We start from the raw sequence: 20742 nt of genomic DNA, 5'->3' as shown, positions 1-20742 counted from the left end.
CTTTAATTCTAACCAACATGGACTCTTTCAAATGCTGAGGCACATTGTTCAAAACACCCAAACAAAGAAATCAAGTTTTACAAAGAGGATTTAGAAATCTCTTCCAAGATGTATTTTACATTACATTTGTTTTGGTTCTATTTTAGTTTACTTTTATTCCCCCTCCCTTTGTTGTTTACGTGTGTTTTGTACTACTGTGTGAAATATTGTTCCTACATAATATCATGTTTGTATGTTCTGTACATTATCCTTTTCTATGTATATTAATAATAAAGAATTAGGAGAGTGAGGCATTGACTGAAAGGGACACGCCGCCTTCAAAATAAAAGCCTCCATTCATCAACAAGAATCGAGTCCACGGTCAAATTTGAGTATTTTAATCGTCTATAAATCGGACCTTCTTCATCAATGGCGCACTTTTTTTAAAGAATCTGCTCCCACACAAATGTAGACGTGAACTGTTAAGAAAACGAAATGTTAAAACGCGGTACAAATGATTTAAATGTGAAAGGCATAGCCGGAAATTCACCTTGTATTTCTGCGTCACTTAACGTCCAGCCAGTCCACGCTGTCCTCCTCCACCTCCGTGATAAAGTGGGCGGGCGTGACTCGCGTGTTGCTCCTCATCATTGGTGTAAAACAGAGAGCTGTTGTGTTTCTGGGCGTTGAAACCTGCCACTGTTTATAAAGCCTGAGCCTCCATTGAACCAGCCAGTCCGAGTAAACACAGATTTCGGCTTCTCTGCCGCAAACGTCACCTTCGAGGAGACCACTTAGCGCTGCCTATCTCGTGTCCTGCAGGTGAGTTTGACACTTTTAAAGCTCAACGTCTGTTTATTAAACGTTGTCCCGGCTCTCAATCCTGATTGGCTGAGAGTTGCTCATAAAAGTCAGATAAACACGCGCCGGCCCCATAACGGATAATAGAAATTATTGAACTCACAGAAAATAATCACCGAGCACTGTTGTGACAGGAGTATATGTAAGTTATTATTACAATGTCCTTTACACATTGTTTATACAAGTAGAATTACATTTATTTGCTGTTATATCTGTATGAATATTTGGCCTGTGCATGTAAATATCCATATCACTCATGCAGAATTTGTTCAAGAATTATGAAAAGAGAAAAACATGTTTTATTTGTTTGTATATTTGTGAAATGTAAGAGTTTGTACGCATGTTGAGGTTAAACAATTAAAGGGTTGTGTTTATTTCAATTCGTTAGTAGCCACTTTATTAAACCATTTCAGAAAAAATGTAGCCAGTGCTGGTCCTGGCATGTGTGCGACCCTGATCAGACCCACCCAACCCCACCCTAAAAATAAAGATCTGTCAAAGAAAATAGCATAAATTATCATCAATTCAAATTATTATCCTCTTTTTAACTTTAATTGTGCATTTAAAAGCAACACAAAACATAGCATGATATTATTTTAAGAGTGATTACAGGACTTCACATGTGTTATTTGCTTGGTTTGGGGTCCCCTGGTGTCCACATGAACCCTAGATGCTTCAATAATTTAACATTACAGTAAACTATGGGTATTTGTCAGTGTTTAGCTTTGTCAAAATGTGTGTTTTTATTTACTGTCTCCATTCACAGTAATGACGTTGAGCTCCATTAAGTCCTTCACGCTGGAGCTGGATGGTCCAGCAGATGCAGCATTCACCGGAGGGGAGGTGGTGTCCGGCCAGGTGGTGCTGGAGCTCCGGAGGGACACCAGAGTGCACTCTTTGAAGGTGCAGGGGAGAGGGGTGGCCACGGCACATTGGCTGGAGAACCGGGGCATGAACTCTGTCTATAACGACTACACCTCAAAGATCACGTACTTCAGGAAGAGACAGCATCTGATCCGAGGTCAGTGGAGAAAGCCTGGATGGTGAATATTCAGTGTGTGTGTTTATATTTATCAGACAGGCTGTAGAATAAGTAAAACACAGGTGAATTACAGCTGCAGATGGTGATGTTGCTTATAACAAGTAACCAAATAGTCATCCTGCGTAGTCTTTTTCTATTTTGAATGTATGTTTTTATTTGATTTTATGGTTCTGTTGTTGATATGTGCAATGATTCTGGATAATATGATGTTTTTCATGTAAAAATCTGTGCATTTGTCAAAATAAACCTCATTAGTTAGCCATAATTTAGCAAAACAAATGCTTTTTAATAGTGCTTGTTCAGGGAACAGAGACAAACAGGACCAGTCAAAGAGCTGAGCTGTGATAATCAATAGTTATGGTAGTACAAAGGTGACTAGAAAATAAATTACTGGTGATAATGACTGATTGAAAATGCAGAACAGTCCCTTCCCTTCTATATAAATGGCCACATTTATGCTGACTTTGTTGTGCTTTTTGTATTTTCTTTTCTCCCCTACTGTATCTGCACACTGTGATATACATAGTAACTGTATTTCAGCATGTATTGCAGCTGGTGGATGAAAAGCTTCTCCCTCTGGTCTAAATAATGTGGTGTAAAACTGCTGATTTGCTCTGTCATGTGCCAGCTGGTAGCTGCTGTCTTGTAGTCGCTGCAGTTTGCAAAATGAAGCCACCTGGGTCAATCGTGTTGCATGGAAACACGGGAGAGAGGTCACCACAGGGCTCCTCCAGATACATCTGCCAGATAACAATATCCTAACATTAAACACAAATCCATTAGTGCAGGGTCCAAATAAACACAACTGGTTTACTGAGTCCTGGTTTGTACAGGACATAATGCTGTAAAGTGTGAAATTCTCCAGGTGTGCAAGGCTCCCGGCAACTTAAAATCAGAAATAGGCCATGGTAGCTGAGTAAATAAACTGTAGACAGTGGTTAATGTTTCATTAGATTCTCTGTAAACAGCACTTGGATTGACTGCCCGGCTGCCTGTTCGGATGGGTAAATATGAAGGGACACGAGATGCAGGATCTCAGATAAGAGCTGCATTTGTGTTGTTGCTTTGGGTGGATACACACAACACACAATACACACGCTGCTGCAACATCTGCATCATGTATACACTGTGGTTAAAGGTGCACTGGGCAGGTTTTGTTTGTTAATATCTTGCCTACATTTCAGCCTTAATCATACACTGGGACCACCAAAAAGGTAACACATCACCCATCAACTGAGATGTTGTAATGGGCTGCAACTAACAAATACCTCAATTGTCCATCCGCTTGTTGTTGTGTAAAATATAAAAAGCTGAAATTGATATTTTTAAACTGCTAGCGTACTGAGACCAGCTGCAAAAAACTCAAAACATTGATCTGATAAAGACAGGATAATGAAAGGGTACAGAGCAGCTTCTTTCCTCAGGCTGTCAGACTCCTCAATTCATCCTTCCACACTCCAGTTCACAATACAAAATAGCTTGTTTTTGTTTTGAAGTGTTTTTCTCCTATTTAGCACAAAGGAGCATAAACTGAATGTCATCTTGCAACCAGTTTTGTAAAATGACAGATACATTAACCTTGTAACCTTGTTCATGAGATGCACGGAAGGAAGCAAACATTTGGTATTTTTTCTATACATACCAACAATTATCAAAATCCAAATCAATTATACATTTAAGCATCATTAATGCATCATCCTGTTCTCCTAATCTGGTTTTGATGTGGTCACTGGTGAGAAAACTGCCTCACACTTAAAAACCAAAACAGGGAAATCTGAACTTCTCATTCAGCTGTAGGCCTGTTTCTTTTACATCTCTTGTCTCCTTGAAGTAAGAAAGCTTAGAGAAAGGCAATATTATGAATATATACCATAAGATCAATCAATTTGTAATCTGTCAGAATTTGTTGCTATAGCATTTGTACCACAGTATCTACCCCTTAAATACTGCTGGGTGTACTGGGCCATTGTGAGTGAAGTTGCTAATAAATGAGCAGCATATCTTATGGCAATACTTTGAATCAGTTTTGTGGATTTTTGTCTGGTTGTTGCACCATTAACAATTCCAGAAAATGTATGAAATTACAATATATATTTATCGCTTAACATAAAATCACACGTACTGTGATCCCATCCCTAATGAAGGCATCACAAATCGTGTGATATGTATGAATAAAAACTAAGTTGACTTTACTAGACAGATTTCCAACTGTCTCCTTTCTCATCAGCTTGGTCCCGCAGTAATTCTTGTTTGCTTCATGCAGCTTAAACCACAGATTTCTACTTATAAAATGATCTTACAGAATTACACACAGCCATTGAAAATATAAAGTATCTTTATAATAAATAATGAAAAAAAAAACTGAAGAAAAAAGTTAAATAATAAAAAGTCAAATAAAACCAGGGGAAAGCAAATCAAACCATGTGGTCTAGAAATATGCTTTTTTTCTTATAAAATAACACAAAGTTGTTACAGTTTATACTAAATAAATCCTCTGTATTCTTCTTCATCCCTCACTCAAAAATATCTGCCAAATCAAATAAAATGCCATTTATTTTCTGGATGCACTAGTAGAGAGGCTAACAGGCTGTAAATGTCACTTCGACTGACATTCTTTACAGACCAATGTAATCTGCAGAGTCTGTCCAGGAAACAACAGCGCTAATTGTTTTTGCAAACCTTCCACCTTCTCAGACATGCCCCAGATCCTCTCAGGAACAGAGTCACTTGTATTGACCTGGGACGTTTGCCTTCACAAACGATCGGGTAAAAGTAGAAAATATAAATGTTGAAAAGTCTAAATAAGGATTTTCTGTTTGGCTTTTATTCATTTTGAAGAAGAAATGAGGAGAAAGTGAAGATGGAGGAGAAAGAAAGGAAGGAAGCAAGGGAGAAGGAAGGAAAGGGTGGGGGCTGTTTAAAAAATGCAGCCTGCGTCGCCGTGGCAACCAGGAAAACAACACGTGGCTGCGCACGCCCCGCCTTCGTCCAACAGACAGCCCGCTGCTGCTGCTGCTGCTGCTGCTCTCCATTCATTTTACAATATGGTGTCATTTTCAGCTCATTAATCTTCCAGTTTTCCACAAACAGCATTTTTGTGAGCAACTCTTTTTCCTTTTTAAGGGCACGAGAGTTTCAGTGGAGAGGAGTTGCTCCAGTTTTTAAAAACATGTTGTTTCTCATGCAAACACTAGAAGAATTACACTTTGTTAAGCCCCTCTTTGCTCTAAAGTTAGTGGGGCTTCAATGTAAATATTTACTTTACTAATTGTGCACTCAGCAGCAAATCTTTGAGTAAACAAACAGAGGGAAACTCACGAGGATAAATATGTTTACTCTAGTCTGCACTTTAGCACTGGTAAACATGTTGGCAGCCAGGATTAGGGTTATCGTGTTGAGTCATCTGCACACGAGAGCGTTTATCAGGCCCATCGTTCTCTGCAGGGAACCACATGCTCATCTTATCAGCGGCGAGAGGGGAACCCTGGTGGGGCCATGCTGCTGCGCCTGGTCGCCAGCAGGTGGCATGCTGGACTTTATTTCATCTCAGTCCATATGTTCCTGGATGCAATTCAAGCAAAAACTGACAAAAGATGCAAACTGGACCACTGATGTCCCAAATTTGTCAGATTTTTGTTGCTAAAATCACTTTATTTTGAAAAAATAACAAATGAGAGTGAAGAAAAGATGCAGGGAACCATGTTATTATTTTCTACCTTCATTCTTAACCTGTAAGAAACAGTGAGGCCCAATTGTACTGTTTTATTCTGTGGGCTTCATCTACCTAAAACTTTTCACAGACATCTCCAGCCCAGTTGAGGCTGTGTAAGAGCATCCTGCAGCTGTGCACACTGCCTCCACATCACCAGTGGGTGGCACTGGAGAGCTAACCAGTCATCACAGGGAACAAAAGAGTAAACAACTTTGTTTTTCTCAGACCAGGCTTGATTTTTGTCTGAGGGTTTTTGCATTGAATGAAGACAGTAGCACTTCTTAGGATTGAAGCAAAGTGTTGAATGAGGTTTTTTTTGAAAAAGTTTTGTAGAAAAATCAATTCTGCTCGTTGCTTGTTTGCAAAAAGTGAATTAGATGTGTGAAGAAAAAGCTGCAGGGTGCCAGTTTGTGCAGAAGTTTTCTTTGTTCGAGGACATGTAGTTTTCCTGTGCACTGTTTTTGTCCCAGAAAGACCGATTGTAGCTGTTTTATAAGGGGATTTGGTGGAATAGGTTGCATGCTTTTGTGCATAGCCGTGTTTTTTCCATGTGTGCAGCGGCCCTGGCTGTGTAACAGTATGTTCAAAGTGACATGGAAGAAGTGGAGTAAACAGCTTTGGTCGTCAGTGAAACTATTCCCCTCTGAGCTGTGCACAGCAGATCTCTGCCAGATGGAGGCATGTTCAGTAAGCCTGTTTTCTTCTAAGAACCTGTAACCATCAATCATCACCAGGGCCTGTTTTGCTCACTGCTGCCTCCACACCCAGTCTGCATGTTTATTATGCTGCCTTCAGGGTAGGTCCGTACATTTAGCAATTCTGGGAAGAGCTGTCACAAGTGAAACAACTTTGGACTGGGGAAGTGGGAACTTTAGCCTACTTGACTCTGTGTCATGAAGCTGAGTTTTATCTTCCCAGTGGTTGGTACTCTCGGTAATGTGGCATCATCAGGTGGTTTTGCTCTCAGGCTTTGCCCGGACTTGTTCTGTCGGAGCTGTTAACAACCTGAGCTTTTAATATGCAGAACAAAGGTCATAATTAAAGATGAAATATAAGCTAATTTTTTGGCCTAGTGAGAATTTTCTCCTTTTGTAATGATGAACACAACACACCTAATTTTCTAACAGCTGTGTGTTGTTTGTTGTAAAAACTTAACAAACAATTGAAGGAGTGAATTAAAACAAAACTTTTGTTTTTGGCCTATGATGACTTTCCTCAGTGTAATGCTTAAAACAGTACAACACACATCGGAAAGTAGTGGTCTCAAACTCAAGTGTAAGTTTATTGTAAACATAAAAAAAACTATTGTATGTAACTTTCCCCCCCATCCTCAACAGAAAAATGACCATAGAGCTTGGCAATGAAAGAAGCTAATAAAACATATTGTTTATTTTCAGAAGCAGTGGTCCCAAACTTACATGTGACATGAAAACCTAAGCCGTTTAAAACGCTCCTGATACGTTGTGTTTTGATAAAAAGGAATCAAATGCAGCCTCGTGTGTTATTTACAACATCAGTGCTGAGAAGTCGGTGTCGGGGAGGAGCACCTGAAGGCAGCCTTCACCCCTCTCCTGAGGCCTTACATAATAAATTCAATGTCCCGCCCACTTTCTCAGCCTCCAAATAGGCTGCAATCGAAAGCGTTCAACAGTTTGAGCTTTATAGAAGTCAGCAACAGGCAACTGAAGGTCCACTTCAGCAAACTTCAAATCCCGCAGAGCAACACGAAAAGAAGGAATCGCTTTGTTTTGGAGGACTCGCACAGCCGCAGACATGATTTTTGACAAGTTGAGAAAGTTTGACATCGTCTTCGACTCTCCGGAGGTGGACAGTCCTCCGGTGTTCAGCAGCGGGGACGTGGTGTCTGGACGGGTGGTGCTGGACCTGTCTGGGGAGAGTCGGGTGGACTCCCTGAAGCTCCACGCCGAAGGATTCGCTAAAGTGCACTGGACCGAGTCTCGGTCCGCCGGCTCCAGCACCGCATACACCCAGAACTACAGCGACGAGGTGGAGTACCTGAACCGGAGAGAGGTGCTGCTGCAGGCAGGTCAGTCCGCTCTGCAGGGCTCGGTGATGGGGCAGACTACAGAGGGTGCAGCCCGTCTGCAAAGGGGATCAAAACAGCAAAGCTAGTGTCAAGTTATCGAGGAAATGCCAAGCGAAAGAAACAATAGTGAAAGTGGTTCGTGTGTCTGGGGACAGTGGGCTGGTTGTTTGTATGCAAACTGGGAATAGTGTTGTTTTCAGGACTTGGTATGAGAGTAAAATGCTGTTTTTCCTGGTTGTTTAAAAGTCCAGTAAAGTCAAAGTCTAACTTGTTTACCTAAGTATGTTTCTGTGGGCTATGACTGGATTTATAAACTTACTGGTTCAGATGCAAAGTTGACTTGATCATCTAACACTGTGAATGAAACAAAAGTTACAAGACTTTATCAGGAGTGTTTGACAGTTGTTTACTTGTTGTTGGGTACGTCCATGAACATCCAGATTCAGACACAAAAGAGATCCAGTCATTCATTGACGAAAACATTATGGGGGTCTTTTTGTTGTGGTCATAACTCAATATACTGTATAGGAAGAGAGCAGACAAGCTATCTTTGTACTTCTTTGTCATGGTGAAAACATCTGTTGAAAGAAAAAGTTCTGACATCAGACTTCCTCATTCGAGGAAGGGTTGTTTTTCTCTTCAGCGACGTGGGAGAGCCTTGAGTTTCTGCCCTCATTCATTGGGCATCGAGTTGTTTTGGTTCAAGTGTAGACAGGAAATTCACAGCCAGGGCTTCAGCTATTACATGTTGTTTTCCTGCAGTGTTCAGTCTCACTGCTTGATTTGGTATTTTCGTTAAAAAACACATCATATTATGTCAAAGGATTTGGTGATTTTTGGACGTTTTTTTTGCACAAACAACAGAAAGCCCACACCAACCCACTTGATCCATTAAGAGCATTTGACAGTGACGGCCTTGTTATTTAAAACGAGTTGGAGCCTCCAGCTAACAAAGCGACACAAAACACATCGACTCTGTTAAACGCAAACACGTGTTCCCGGACCTGTGCAGCCAGAGGAAAAAGAGAGCAGTTGAGACGGGCTGTGTAATACAGCTTGAGGAAAACATGTTCTCAGTCAGCACAATGGAGCAGGAACCGCCCCTCTGAGCGGGCACACAGGCCATGTGATTGCAGAGAAAGAGATTTCTATTTCAGCAGGAGTCATGCTTAAAAGATCTGTTCGTACTCTCTCACTGAGTCAACTTTATTCATGTGGATTACTGAAGAACACTTGTGTCTGCATGTTTTTAAAAGTTTTAACTTACTGTGCAGATTTAGCTTAGTTTTAATCAGGACTTCTTTAAATAAACTGCTGCCATTCATTCTTGTGTGAATCACCTTACACACAAGTCAGATAATCAATCACAGTAAAGATTAAGAAACTTTTATTTTGTTTCTATTACTTTAAGCTCTTCTTCCTGATAATAACCTTCATCAACAGGAAGAAACTGGTCACTGAAGTTATACTTAATGTCCTCTGTTCCTATAAAGTAAATGAACTGTAATCTAAATTTCTTTGTTTTTCTGTCCGCTCCTCAGATAATGGTGAAGTGACCGTCCTTCCTTCCGGCAGACATGAATTCCCGTTCAGCTTCCAGCTGCCTGAGGAGACGCTGGTCACCTCCTTCGAGGGGAAACATGGCAGCATCCGTTACTGGGTCAAAGTGAAGCTCCACAGGCCGTGGGCCACCGTCAAGAAGATCAAGAAGGAGTTCACAGTCATCGAGCCCATCGACATCAACACACCGGCCTTACTGGTGAGCATCTCAGCCCTCGTGATTCATGATTGTGTAGTCACACACTTCATGGTTTTCTGGGTGTTTTGAGGTGGCTCATTTGGTTCCATCATTCTCAGGCGCCACAGGCTGGAACGAAGGACAAGATGGCGAGGGCGTGGTACCGCAACTTTGGACAGGTGTCTGTTACTGCAAAGATTGACCGCAAAGGCTACACACCAGGTATGATTCTTGCACTAAAACACCTCCTTAAAAACACAGTTTAGAAGTTTCTGCATTGTCTAACATACTGTCCCGCTCCGCAGGTGAGGTGATACCTGTCTTTGCCGAGTTCGACAACTCTACCTCCAGATCAGTGGTGCCCAAAGCCTACATCACTCAGACACAGACGTTCATCGCCCGCGGCACCATGAAGCAGAAGCGCTCGGTCGTGGGCACGCTGTGCGGGGACATTGTGGGCGCCAGATGCAGGGAGACATGGCACGGTCGCGCCATCAAGATCCCACCTGTGGGTCCCTCCATCCTGCAGTGCCGCATCATCAAAGTAGAATACATGCTCAAGGTGAGCTCAGTTCACAGCTGCTTTAGTTCTGAAAAAATTCAGACGCCTCTTTCCATGCTGGTTTTGCACAGATGTCACTAAAACATCTTCTTGTCCCACCAGGTTTGTGTTGATGTTCCTGGGACGTCCAAACTGTGTCTGGAGCTGCCGCTGGTCATTGGCACCATCCCCCTCCATCCCTTCGGCAGCCGGACCTCCAGCGTCAGCAGCCAGTACAGTGTTAACCTGGAGTGGCTGCGCATGGCCATCCCCGAGCAGCCTGAGCGTAAGTGCCCTTTAATACTGCAGTGATCGACAGACAGACATGATCAGGTTAAGATGTGCATAGAGACTCAATTATTAAACATGGACAGTTTTAGTTTTGTGACACAAACGGTCTTTTTCCACTCACGTCACTGGACATTCATGAACAGCAGCCAGTGTTTAAAGATGGTTGACATCTTGACCCAAATCCTGCCAGTGAGCTCGATTCATGGGACTGGAAAAATGGTCAAACATACTGATAAACAGGCTCCAGAGGCTAAACACTGGGATTTTTTTATGTATTGGAAAAAGCAGGACGCCACTACTCGGCATCACTGTCTGCCAAAATATAACTGGGTCAGATGCCAACATGTAAAAACAAAACAAAGGCTTTTGATTCAGCCCAGATTCATGTTGGATCACATCAGTGTTTGTTACAGCAAAAGGCAGTAAATGTATTGTGGGGATTTTTAAGAGTTTTAACTGCAGTGATGACTCAGCAGCTTAGTGTTTGGACCTGTGCTGTTGAGTCAGACCAGTGGACTTATCCCACCTCTCTCTCTCCCTGCAGCTCCTCCAGATTACAGCTCCGTGGTGACGGCGGAGGAGGCCGAGCAGCGCAACAACACGGTGGTCCCGCAACCTGCCGAAGACCTGAGTGGGATCCAGGAGCGCCCCCTTATGGCATTTGTCCAAGAGTTTCGCTTCCGACCGCCGCCGGTGTACAGCGTGGTGAGTCATCAAATGCCTGAAACTATGCCCGCCTACTCCCACTGTTTATTTAGTTCGATTGGCATTTATAAAGGCTTAGAGAGAGGGTTTTGTTTTTTGAGTGGATGTATTTAAAAACATCCCGAACAGACTTCTTGAGAACACAGCTGAATTGTCTAACAGTAACCACATGAAAACAAGTCAGTGGGTGTAGGCTGACTGTATCATAGCACAGTGTTTTGCTTGGAGAAAGGTTTTTAAATTATCTTATTATAACTTCATCATCATCATCTTACGTGTCTTTATTTCCCTTTTTCCTGCCTACAGATTGACCCCAACCCTCAGCCCATCAACATGAGACCTCGCTGCATGACGTGTTGAACGACGATCCCTGCCTGAGTGTCAAGCGACTACAATAATGAAACGAATCAAGAGATTTGTCTTCTCCTGGATTACTTCTCTCTGATAAATGGCGCCTGGTCCCACCAAGTGTCGTGGAGGAGGACCGGACCGCCATGGAGAGGGCAGGAGACGGAGCTTGCAGGAACTGGATGTCAGTGGAGGCCACTTCGTTGCGTGTTCATAAAGTAAAGTGGATGCTTTCCTGTTGCGTTTCGAGGAAAGTTACTTCTCCGCATCAGTTCCTGTCCTCCCCAAGTGATCTACAGATACCTCCCAATCAAGGATTCCCTCACGTGAAGCAAATTTTGAGATTTAAGGAGTTTGGGACATATTGGGGGGGAAAGATCACTTGATATTTGTCAGGTGGAGAGTTGGATTGCACCCGTGTTCAGATGTTTGGAAAAAAGCGTTCTGTATAAGTTGACATATGTTTAGATTGTCATCTTTGAATGGTGTTAAGTGCAATTATAGTCCTCAGTTTCCAACTCTCCTTGTACTGGCAGCACAGTAGATTTTAACAACCTATGCATTGTATGCCTGTGATGATTTCTACTGTTACTTAAGCACATACTGTATCTGAAGCTGTGACTGATGGTCGAGCAGATGTAGATGTATTTTATGCATGCAGGTCACAATATGTAAAAGGGAAAAACAAGTATGCCTTAATAATCTACCGTTGAAGATTGCATGAGAGTTTCAGGAAGTAGTTCTCTCATGGAGCTGAAGGTATTCTGAAAGAGCTTTTAGAACAAAAACGGTTGAGTTGTATGTGGATGAATTCCAAGAGAAGTGTTGTGTAAATGCAAAGCTTAAGGACTGACTGAGGTGTCGGATAGCTGTGACTGTTGATTTTTAGCACGGTGATTAAACAGGAAGAGCAGTTTGTGTATAAAGCTGCACGAGGCTCATAGATTAGCTCTCCCAGCTGCTAAACAAAAGGAGGAGGAGACCTCTGAGCCATGTGGCCCGAAGCTTTTGATGGGAGCCAGATGCCCCGGTGCCGCGAGGCGCTTTGTAAGGCTCAACCCCAACACACTGCTCAGCGCTCAAGTCGAGCCTCAAGCTAGAGACGCCACTGAAACATACAGACGAAAAACATTCCAAAAAAACTAACTCGAGGATCATGTTTTCTCCTCAACTTCCAAAAGACTGTTAGGAGTATGAAAGAAGTGTTCAGGGTCAGCCGTGCCACTTTTGTTGGCACGCACTGAAAATAACGAATGTATTTTTATACAAATGCAATTGTTGGTTCACAATCTTGCCAAAGTTTTGTAATTGTTCTTTTCTAATAAAAAAAGAAGCTCAAAATTATGTTTGTCTACGGTGTTTGCTTCAAGCCTCGACTGGTATGTGAGCTGTACACTTTGTGAGGGAAATAAAGAGAAGTAGAGTGCCTTTGTTTAGCATGTTGCGTGCCGCTGGACTGGTACATTATGTTCAGCAGCGTGAGTCAAAACTATATCGTTGCCAAGGGCAGGGTTCACTGGAGAAACAAGCTACTCTCAGTGGATCAAAACGGTAATTACAGACTCACATTTTGCCTGTGACAGCTCTAATATTGTGTACTTGCGCAATCCAGTTTTTTGCCGCTCCAGAGGAGTCAACAGTTGTTTTCTTGTGCTCCTCGCCCCTGAGTTATCTGTCACACTGAGTACAGCTGATAAATGGCTCTCATCTGGTGTCCTCTTGAACAGTTTGTACATGAATATTCAACAAGGAGCCCAGTCATCTTTTATGTAAACACGTAACACATAGTAACAAACAAGCAACTTGCTGAATTACACACAGTGCTGCACAAAGCTGTAAACATGGCGGATGGCCAGGCTGAAGAAATTCTTTGGGGTTTATCAAAAAGAGAGATGTTCAGTGCAATGCTGAGGAAAACAAAGATTCACTGAGAGGAGTCTGTTCATCCTTCTTATCCATGTGTAATTGATAAGTTAACAACAACTTTGATTATAAGTCAAACATTGTGTTTTTCCTCTTGCTCCTGTTGAATGTTTGAGCGTCGCTATGTAGAATGATGTACGTATGTGCAGACTCAGAGGCTGTTTTCTTTCTTTCGAATGTGTGCATTTTTTTTGTGCTCACTGAAAATTCTACGAGCAGAATTTGTGACATCACAAATAATTCAGAAGCCAATCCTGGACAAATCTTAAATCCAGTGGTTAAACTTAATCTGCCATTTTAAGGATTTTAATGTTTTGTTTTTCTCAGCTAAAACAATAGCAGACAAACAGAATTTTTATGTATGACACCCCAGCCACAGTCAGTTCACCCTGCTGCCATACCACCACTTAAGACTCTTTAAATGGGATCTATTATGCTTTTTCCTTTTTTCCTTTCCTCCAGTTTTATATATTGTGCATGTAAAAGATCTTGAAAGTTAAAAGGCCAAAGTCTGCACCAACAGAAGCTCCTCTCTCCCACAGAAAACACTGCAATGAATCCCATTGAAACGCACACATTTGGATACGTTATGCCTAGCGGCTACTTTTGCAGATAACTGATAACTGATGTGTTTTTGAACACTAAAGCATCTAAAGCTATTGTAGAGTAACCCAAAATACAATTATGAATCTGAAAATGTGCATTTTTGTTTCACTCATCCTCCACATCTTGAATACATGTATGAAGGGGAGCTGTAAGTAATTTGTCAAGCCTGAATATGAGAGATTGTTTGGTTCCATGTTTGTCAGTGTGAGAGTTTACTCTTTTTGTGTTTTAAAACTAAAACATGTATGGTTTTAAAAATTCAAAACAAGCAATTTTATAGACCAAAACTATAATGATACCCAACCGATCGCAGAGTTTCCTCTTGCCTCTCACCACAAGACACTCGGGTGTTCTTATGTTTGTGTGTGTAGAAACTAACCTGTGTACACAAGCATACTGAGCATTAACACCTGACAGGGCTATTTCAAGTCTTGATGCTGCAGTGGTGTGGTTTTATTTCTCAGCTGCCATGATCAAGGGAATGATACAGGACGAGAAATAAGAGTAGATAGCAAATGTCAGATGAGTTAAAAACAGGAACCTTTGAGTTCACGTGCAGGCCTCTGGCTCAGACACACTGAGGTAACACAGTCTGCAGTCCAGCAGTCAGCTGCTAGACATGAACACTTACATCTGATCCAGGAATCAGATCTGAGTGCTCTGCCTTGAGGACAGACACCTCAGCACAGGGGGAGGCTTGAACCGGGTCACTGAGGGGAAGTTGTACTGTAGCTCAGGAAAAAAGTATTTTTATGGTGGAGTGTGGAGGATGAATTGAGGAGTGTCACAGTCTGAGGAAAGAAGCTGCTCTGTAGTCTGGTGGTACGGCAGCCAGTACTTTATCTTTTGCCAGATGGCAGCAGGGAGAACAGACTGTTGCTAATTCATGAGAATCATCTTTCACAAAGCATGTTTTAGTACAAACTAAGCTACAAGATATACAGACATTTGAAGACAACTTGACTAGATTTACCTGCCAAAAGTCTCCAGTTCAGACCACCAATGCCTACACCAGAAATGTTTGTCTTCAATAGAAAATATGAAGTAGAATTAAAGCTGACTTTGTGCTGGAATGATGTGATGGCATGCATAATGTTTGGTGCTAAATACAAACACTAGCAGAAAAACACCTGTAAAAACAGTTTATAGTTTGTCTTAACCATCCTATAACACACACAGCTAAACATTAACATAATGAACTTCAATTCTCTAAACTTAACTTTCCTTCTGACAACATCTGGGGACTTAAACAACCCTTATGAGCTGGTTTAGTTAATCAATAGTGTAAACACACAGAGAATAATAAGAAACTGTAAATTCAAAGTTGTTGTTAAAACATTTGGACTACAGGCATGGTTTGGGGCTTTTTTTGAAAGGTAAGAGTCTGAATTTCTTTGGGGTTTGGGTTTAAAAACCCATTTAAATTACATACTCACAGATTTGAAATCTTAGTGGCTACATGTTGCGTCAATCATCCAGAGGTTGCGATGTAAGTGGCTCAGGAGGGAGAGGAAAGAAGAGAGGGTGGGTCTCCTGGCTTCCCGATCACTCGTTGGCTGTTTCAGGACACAGGGCAGGCATAGGAGCTCCTAAAAGCATGAAAAAGCATCAGTGGTGCAGTTCATCACTGTTTCGTCGCCGTCTCTTCATGGAATACTGTGTTTTGGACAAAATAAACTACTGAAATGGACATTTGGGAATGAGAGAAGCTTTTGTTGGGTTTTGAAACACTAGTAAAACATCCAGACACTTCATCAGTGATTTGCCAAAACTTCATACACCCTTTTGTTTGTTTGTTTGTTTGTTGTTTGTTGGCGGGTTGTTGCAAATGGTAACAGGTTTTAACCCCTCAGAGGTATATAACCATCATTTTTATAGACTAGACATAAACTGGATGTGCACCACATGAAGTATCATATTGCTTTTGGAGATCTAAGCTCAATAAATTCAACTTATCATTAACCAACAAGTGTTAAAGTGAACATCCTGATCTCTGACACCTTGAGGTTTTCACTAAGTTGCTCACTGCAGTCACCTTACTGTGACCCTGCGTGTTTTCTACAAAACTAACGGATGTGATGACAGAAGTGCACCAGATGTTTCATCAGTCTACCTGCTATCATGCAACATCCACCACATACCTGTAATGCTCGTTTACACCTTGGTTTTAATTGATGTTCTGAGTTAGTCAGAGTGAGTCATTCAACCCTTCTGTAGCTTTGGTTTCTATCATCAAACCTGCCCGTCTGGTTTGGTGTGTGAAATTATAGCTCAAAAATGATGTTTGTTCATATTCATCCAAATAGTGTGGTTTGCTTTCGTCTGTTCTTGTGTGTTTCCTGTATGCACACTATCTGTGTAGACTCAGATTCAGACAACTTTGTTGATCCCAAAGAGGGCAATTCATTTGCAACTTACCCCGTCAAAAACACGGATCAACAAACAAACAAACAAACAGGTCGGTGAAGGACAGCAAGATAAAAAGCTGTGGTAAAATAAATAGCAATAAAATTTGAAATGACTACAGTCAGAAGGAGTAAAAGATTTGCAGTATCTATTAGTTCTCCTTGGAGGTACACGATAGCGGCGGCCTGAAGGAATCACCATGAACTCACAAGACAAAAAACGTGATCAGGTTGGCTGATAATATTCTTTGCCTTCTTTTTTTACACCTGATTCTCCCAGAGAGAACATAAATCTCTTTCTCTGACTCCAATGATCTTGGAGCAGACCTTAACAATGCTATACAGGCTGTTCTTGTCCTTAATGGATAGTCCATTAAACCAACAGATAAAAGAGAAGGTTAAAAAACTTTTCAATAAATTAACAATACAAGTTACTTAAAATCCTCTCGCTGACATTGAAAGAGTTCAGCTTCCTCATCAAGTGGATTCTCTGTTGTCCACGCTTGGCAATAGACCCAGTGTTATGCTTTAGCTTTATACATTCTGTTACTTCTTTAGAAAGACATTTGATGTGAACCACAACAGCATGTCAGAAACTTCTTGTCAACAGGTTAATTAAATGGTTATATTCAAAGGATCATTAAGTTTGATTTTAACCCATTAATGACTGACAACTATATTTGGTACGTTTTGCGAAAACCCCACAGAATATTTTTCTGTTGGAGGTGGAAACACAAAATTTGCTGTGGAAATTGTCAAGACATGGCTACACATGACAAGAATAACAATTCTGATTCCACCTATTTGTCATGCCCTAATTAGGAGACAAATAATTAGAAAAAAAATCACAGAAATAAGTAATTTGACAGACAAAATATCAGATTTATACTGGATCAGAGCACACATTATTGAAATTCAAGTTGTTCTGAATTCAGTGGTGCCAAACGTTTGATACAATTCTTTGTAGTTTTTGAGATATAACCACAGAATATATCAGAATATATCATATATATATATATATATACCATATCAGAATCTGAGTCAGAAATACTTTGTTGATCACTGAGAGGAAATTGGCTCATTCCAGTAGCTCCTTCAGAGATATCACACTATAGAGAGACTGAAGATATAGATAAGATAAGATATAAATAGAGAAGACAGATAGGAGTATAGTAAGTAAAATAAAAATAAGATATACAAGAAAAAAAATAGCTTTCAACTATATATGACAACTTGCATGCTTTTGATAAAGTACTAGCAAGAAGTATTTTTTCAGTGTGGTATTAATACTTTTACTTCACTCAATTATTTCTCCATACCTGCTTGTCAGGGATTTCTTTTTTTTAAAGACCCTTTAGATCACACATTGTAACCTACATACCTGCAGTTTTGCCTCTGGGTGTTTTGTGGCCCAGATTCAAAGTGGACATGTTCAACAAGTCTTTAAGCACACCTGTTTTCTTGGCCTAATTAAGTTAAAAAAGAATCATGTCTGGACTAAAATTAGTGTAAGTTAAAACCAAGGCCAACATTTAAGGAAGCAGTTTTCACATTCAGGGTTTTAAACAAAAGAGTGTTCAAAATAGGAAGTAAAGGACAAATAGGAAGACCTTAACTATATTGATCAGGATTATTTGGACAGCAACGTATTCCAAGAATTTTTTACATCCTGTTCGTTCCTCCCCCTCACAAAAATGAAGACTTGACAAAAACTGCCTCTGGCCATCGGTGGCCATTCCCCTGGAGTCTTTGTTCAGTGCTAAATTAGGTTAACATAATCACATGAGCCAAATAGAGACAGATTGTTTCCTTCACCAAACCTTTTGGACTATTTGTAATGAGGGCAGTGGCAGTGTATCCCTGATAACTAATTACAATAATGAAGAGAAATGAATTACGAGCTGGTTGCATGGCACAAACTGTAAACAAACCAGCCACTAAATGTGAATGTGTGTATGTGTGTGTATCCATTGTGCCATGGAAACATCTGGAAAGAAAATCTGTCACAGGTTCAATGTAGCTCCCAGAAACATGCCCGAAACATAATGTATCATGCAAAAGTGAATTTCAGCAAGGCAACGTCTACTGCCTGAAATGTAAAACCCTAGAAAAGACATTTGGTTTCCAATCAGTGATGGAGGAAGTATTCAGAATCTCACATTCAAGTAAAGTACCTAAAATTGACTAAATGTACTTAGCTAGATTTCACCACCGTTTCCAATGCATAGTGTCACCTGGATTTTCTGAGAACAGGACTGTTGAGGTGTTGTTTACCAGCAAAAAAAAAATCTTTATACTGGTGCGGTGTGCGTGCGTGTGTGTGGGTGTGTGCGTGTGTGTGTGTGCTTGAGTCATTATGAGTTGACAGAGTTGTCGTCAGACATTGTTGACTGTTTGTTGGACGCCTTGGTTGATTACACCACCGGACTCTCACAGAACCCCTCAGGCCCCGATCACAACCAGTCACACCTCACCAAGGACGGTGGCACCAACCAACAAGTTTCTGCATATTGACTCAGCTCACCGCTGCGTGCCAATGTGCAGTCAGGATCAAAACAGTGTTTACTTTAATTGTAGAGCACTTTAATGGTAACATATTGAATTTCAGACACACAGAACAGGAATAACAGCTCAAACAAGATTTTAAAGTGACAGCCTCAGCAGCTCAAAAATTAGTTTCTGATGAAGATGAATGTTTAATTTTCTAAAAAAAAAAAAACTTGTTTTTTATTCATGAAAATATTTCTTTTTATATTTAAAAAAGATTTCCCATTCAGGCATTATCTTCGCAATCAGGTAGCTACGGACGCCATTTTTCCAATTTCGGATCTAAATCTTTTTCTCTCTTGTGTTTATGAATTGAGAACTAGTGGGAAGCTTTGCCAGAATAATAATAATAATAAAAGAGAGAGTGAAAAATGTTTTGGATTTTTTTCCCCCAGGCGGTGTCACGTGAAAAAAAATATCTGAAAATCCTGTGTTTTCACAGATTCAAAAAAACTAGGGGAACTTAAACGATTAACCTGGCAGAACTCTTTTTCACCAATTCTCAAGCCATAAATACAGACGAGAAAACAATTTTGATCAGACCAGAGAAAAACATTCTTGCACTACTTCTGTAGGTGACTCATAGACACAGCCCAATGGAGAAGTTTCTGGATGTTACATAATAAGTTGCCTTGTGGTTATTGTCAAAGACGTCAAACTAAGGTGCTTCCCAGCAACCTCTGCAACCAAACCCTTCTCTGTAACATCTCATTAGGTTATCAAATAATAACAAGTTTTATCCATCATGGCGTGTCATTCATAACAAAAGGAAGGATCAATGATGACTTACTCAGACTAAACTGTCTGTCCCCAAAAAAGTGCAAAATAATCACAATTAGTTCTTGAAAATCATGACCAAGAACACAAAAACTGAAGCTGTCAGTATTCTGCGTTGTTGCGCCATGAACTTGCCTGCCAGCAGTTGATTGTGTGATTGTGATGGAAACATGAGTCATTGATTGACTTGATGCTGAAAAAAAAGTCATATACCAGTTTGAGAACCTTGAAAAGTCTTGGAAGTTTGTAGATTTGATGAAAATGAAATACAGCTTCAGCAGTCTTTCAAAGTAAATTGGTGGTCTTGACAGTGGTTATTACAAAACTAATCTGGTTACCACACATTGGCTGAAGAAAAAAAATGTTTTCTTACTGAGAAAAACCCTGTGATTCCGATCATTTCCATAAAGACAGAATCACAACTAGACTAAAATGACATTCAGTAGAGCACATACCTCTGCCAAGGCCCAACAGTCCTGCATCACTCTGAATTTAAACCAACTTTGAAAGTCTCTGATTTTTATGTTTGATGTTGACAGGAAGATGGAGCAACGACGATTTAAGATTTAAAGGTGCTCATACAATATGTGTTAATGAAAGTTCAGTCAGGAGGACTATTCTTTCACATCAGCCTGTAGTTTATTTCCCACACCATCCTGTTATTGTCTCCTCTCACACATGCTGACTCATATCTCCTTGCTGTCATTATCTGGGGCTGTCAATTGAGATATCGACTGTTCTCATAAGCTGATCACATCTACATCGTTAGCCTATCGTGTTTCAGCTTTCCTCTTTTTATTTTAAATGTTTTGGACTTTTTCATGGCTTTATTAGATTGGACAGCTTAGAGAGATGACGATGATGAGAGAGGGAGGATGACAGAGGTGGGATCTGCACGTCGGGCCGATTCGACGAGGACACAGCCGTGCACGGGATGCATGGTCCGAATCACCGGTCTGCCACCTTTCGTTTTTAAATAGGTTTCTTGTGAGCCCCCCCTCACCTCTCCATCACCATCCAGTCTGCGCAGATTCATCAGATTTATCAGCTTCATCAGTCTCATCTGTGCCTGGACTTCATGGGGGATCTTTCTTGCTGCTCAGGGCCGACAGCCCTCATTTACAAAATCTCCCCCTAGAGTCAGAGACTTTCTGTCAAGACTTAGTCATCACATATTATCTGTCTTTATGAAACAACTATCTTTACTTAATTTACTTGTC

At 40.9% G+C, this 20742-nt stretch overlaps 1 protein-coding gene across 2 annotated transcripts; it reads left to right on the top strand.

The window, feature by feature from the left end:
• Positions 1-580: 580 nt before the first annotated feature.
• Positions 581-12608, top strand: arrdc2 (arrestin domain containing 2). 2 transcript variants are annotated; one of them, XM_084354374.1, is made up of 8 exons: positions 581-801; positions 1607-1861; positions 9183-9400; positions 9499-9601; positions 9685-9941; positions 10044-10206; positions 10756-10916; positions 11223-12608. In XM_084354374.1, the coding sequence occupies exons 2-8, from the start codon at positions 1609-1611 to the stop codon at positions 11274-11276; spliced, it is 1209 nt and encodes a 402-aa protein (XP_084210500.1). In that variant the 5' UTR covers positions 581-801; positions 1607-1608; the 3' UTR covers positions 11277-12608. The 2 variants fall into 2 exon arrangements, with proteins under 2 accessions (XP_084210500.1, XP_084210499.1); XM_084354373.1 differs by lacking the exons at positions 581-801; positions 1607-1861 and adding an exon at positions 6979-7641.
• The last annotated feature ends 8134 nt before the right edge of the window (positions 12609-20742 follow it).

The sequence above is a fragment of the Pagrus pagrus genome (genome assembly GCF_965226575.1).
Source record: "Pagrus pagrus genome assembly, chromosome: 6".
Classification (NCBI taxonomy): Eukaryota; Metazoa; Chordata; class Actinopteri; order Spariformes; family Sparidae; genus Pagrus; species Pagrus pagrus.
This window is presented reverse-complemented; position numbering and strand designations above follow the sequence as displayed.

What these genes read in the sequence shown, in the direction of transcription:
- arrdc2 (XM_084354373.1), top strand. Translation starts at nt 7,368, where the DNA reads ATGATTTTTGACAAGTTGAGAAAGTTTGACATCGTCTTCGACTCTCCG. An exon ending in AGAGGTGCTGCTGCAGGCAG is followed by an intron (nt 7,642 to 9,182) that starts GTCAGTCCGCTC and finishes TCCGCTCCTCAG; the next exon opens with ATAATGGTGAAGTGACCGTC. An exon ending in AAGTAGAATACATGCTCAAG is followed by an intron (nt 9,942 to 10,043) that starts GTGAGCTCAGTT and finishes TTGTCCCACCAG; the next exon opens with GTTTGTGTTGATGTTCCTGG.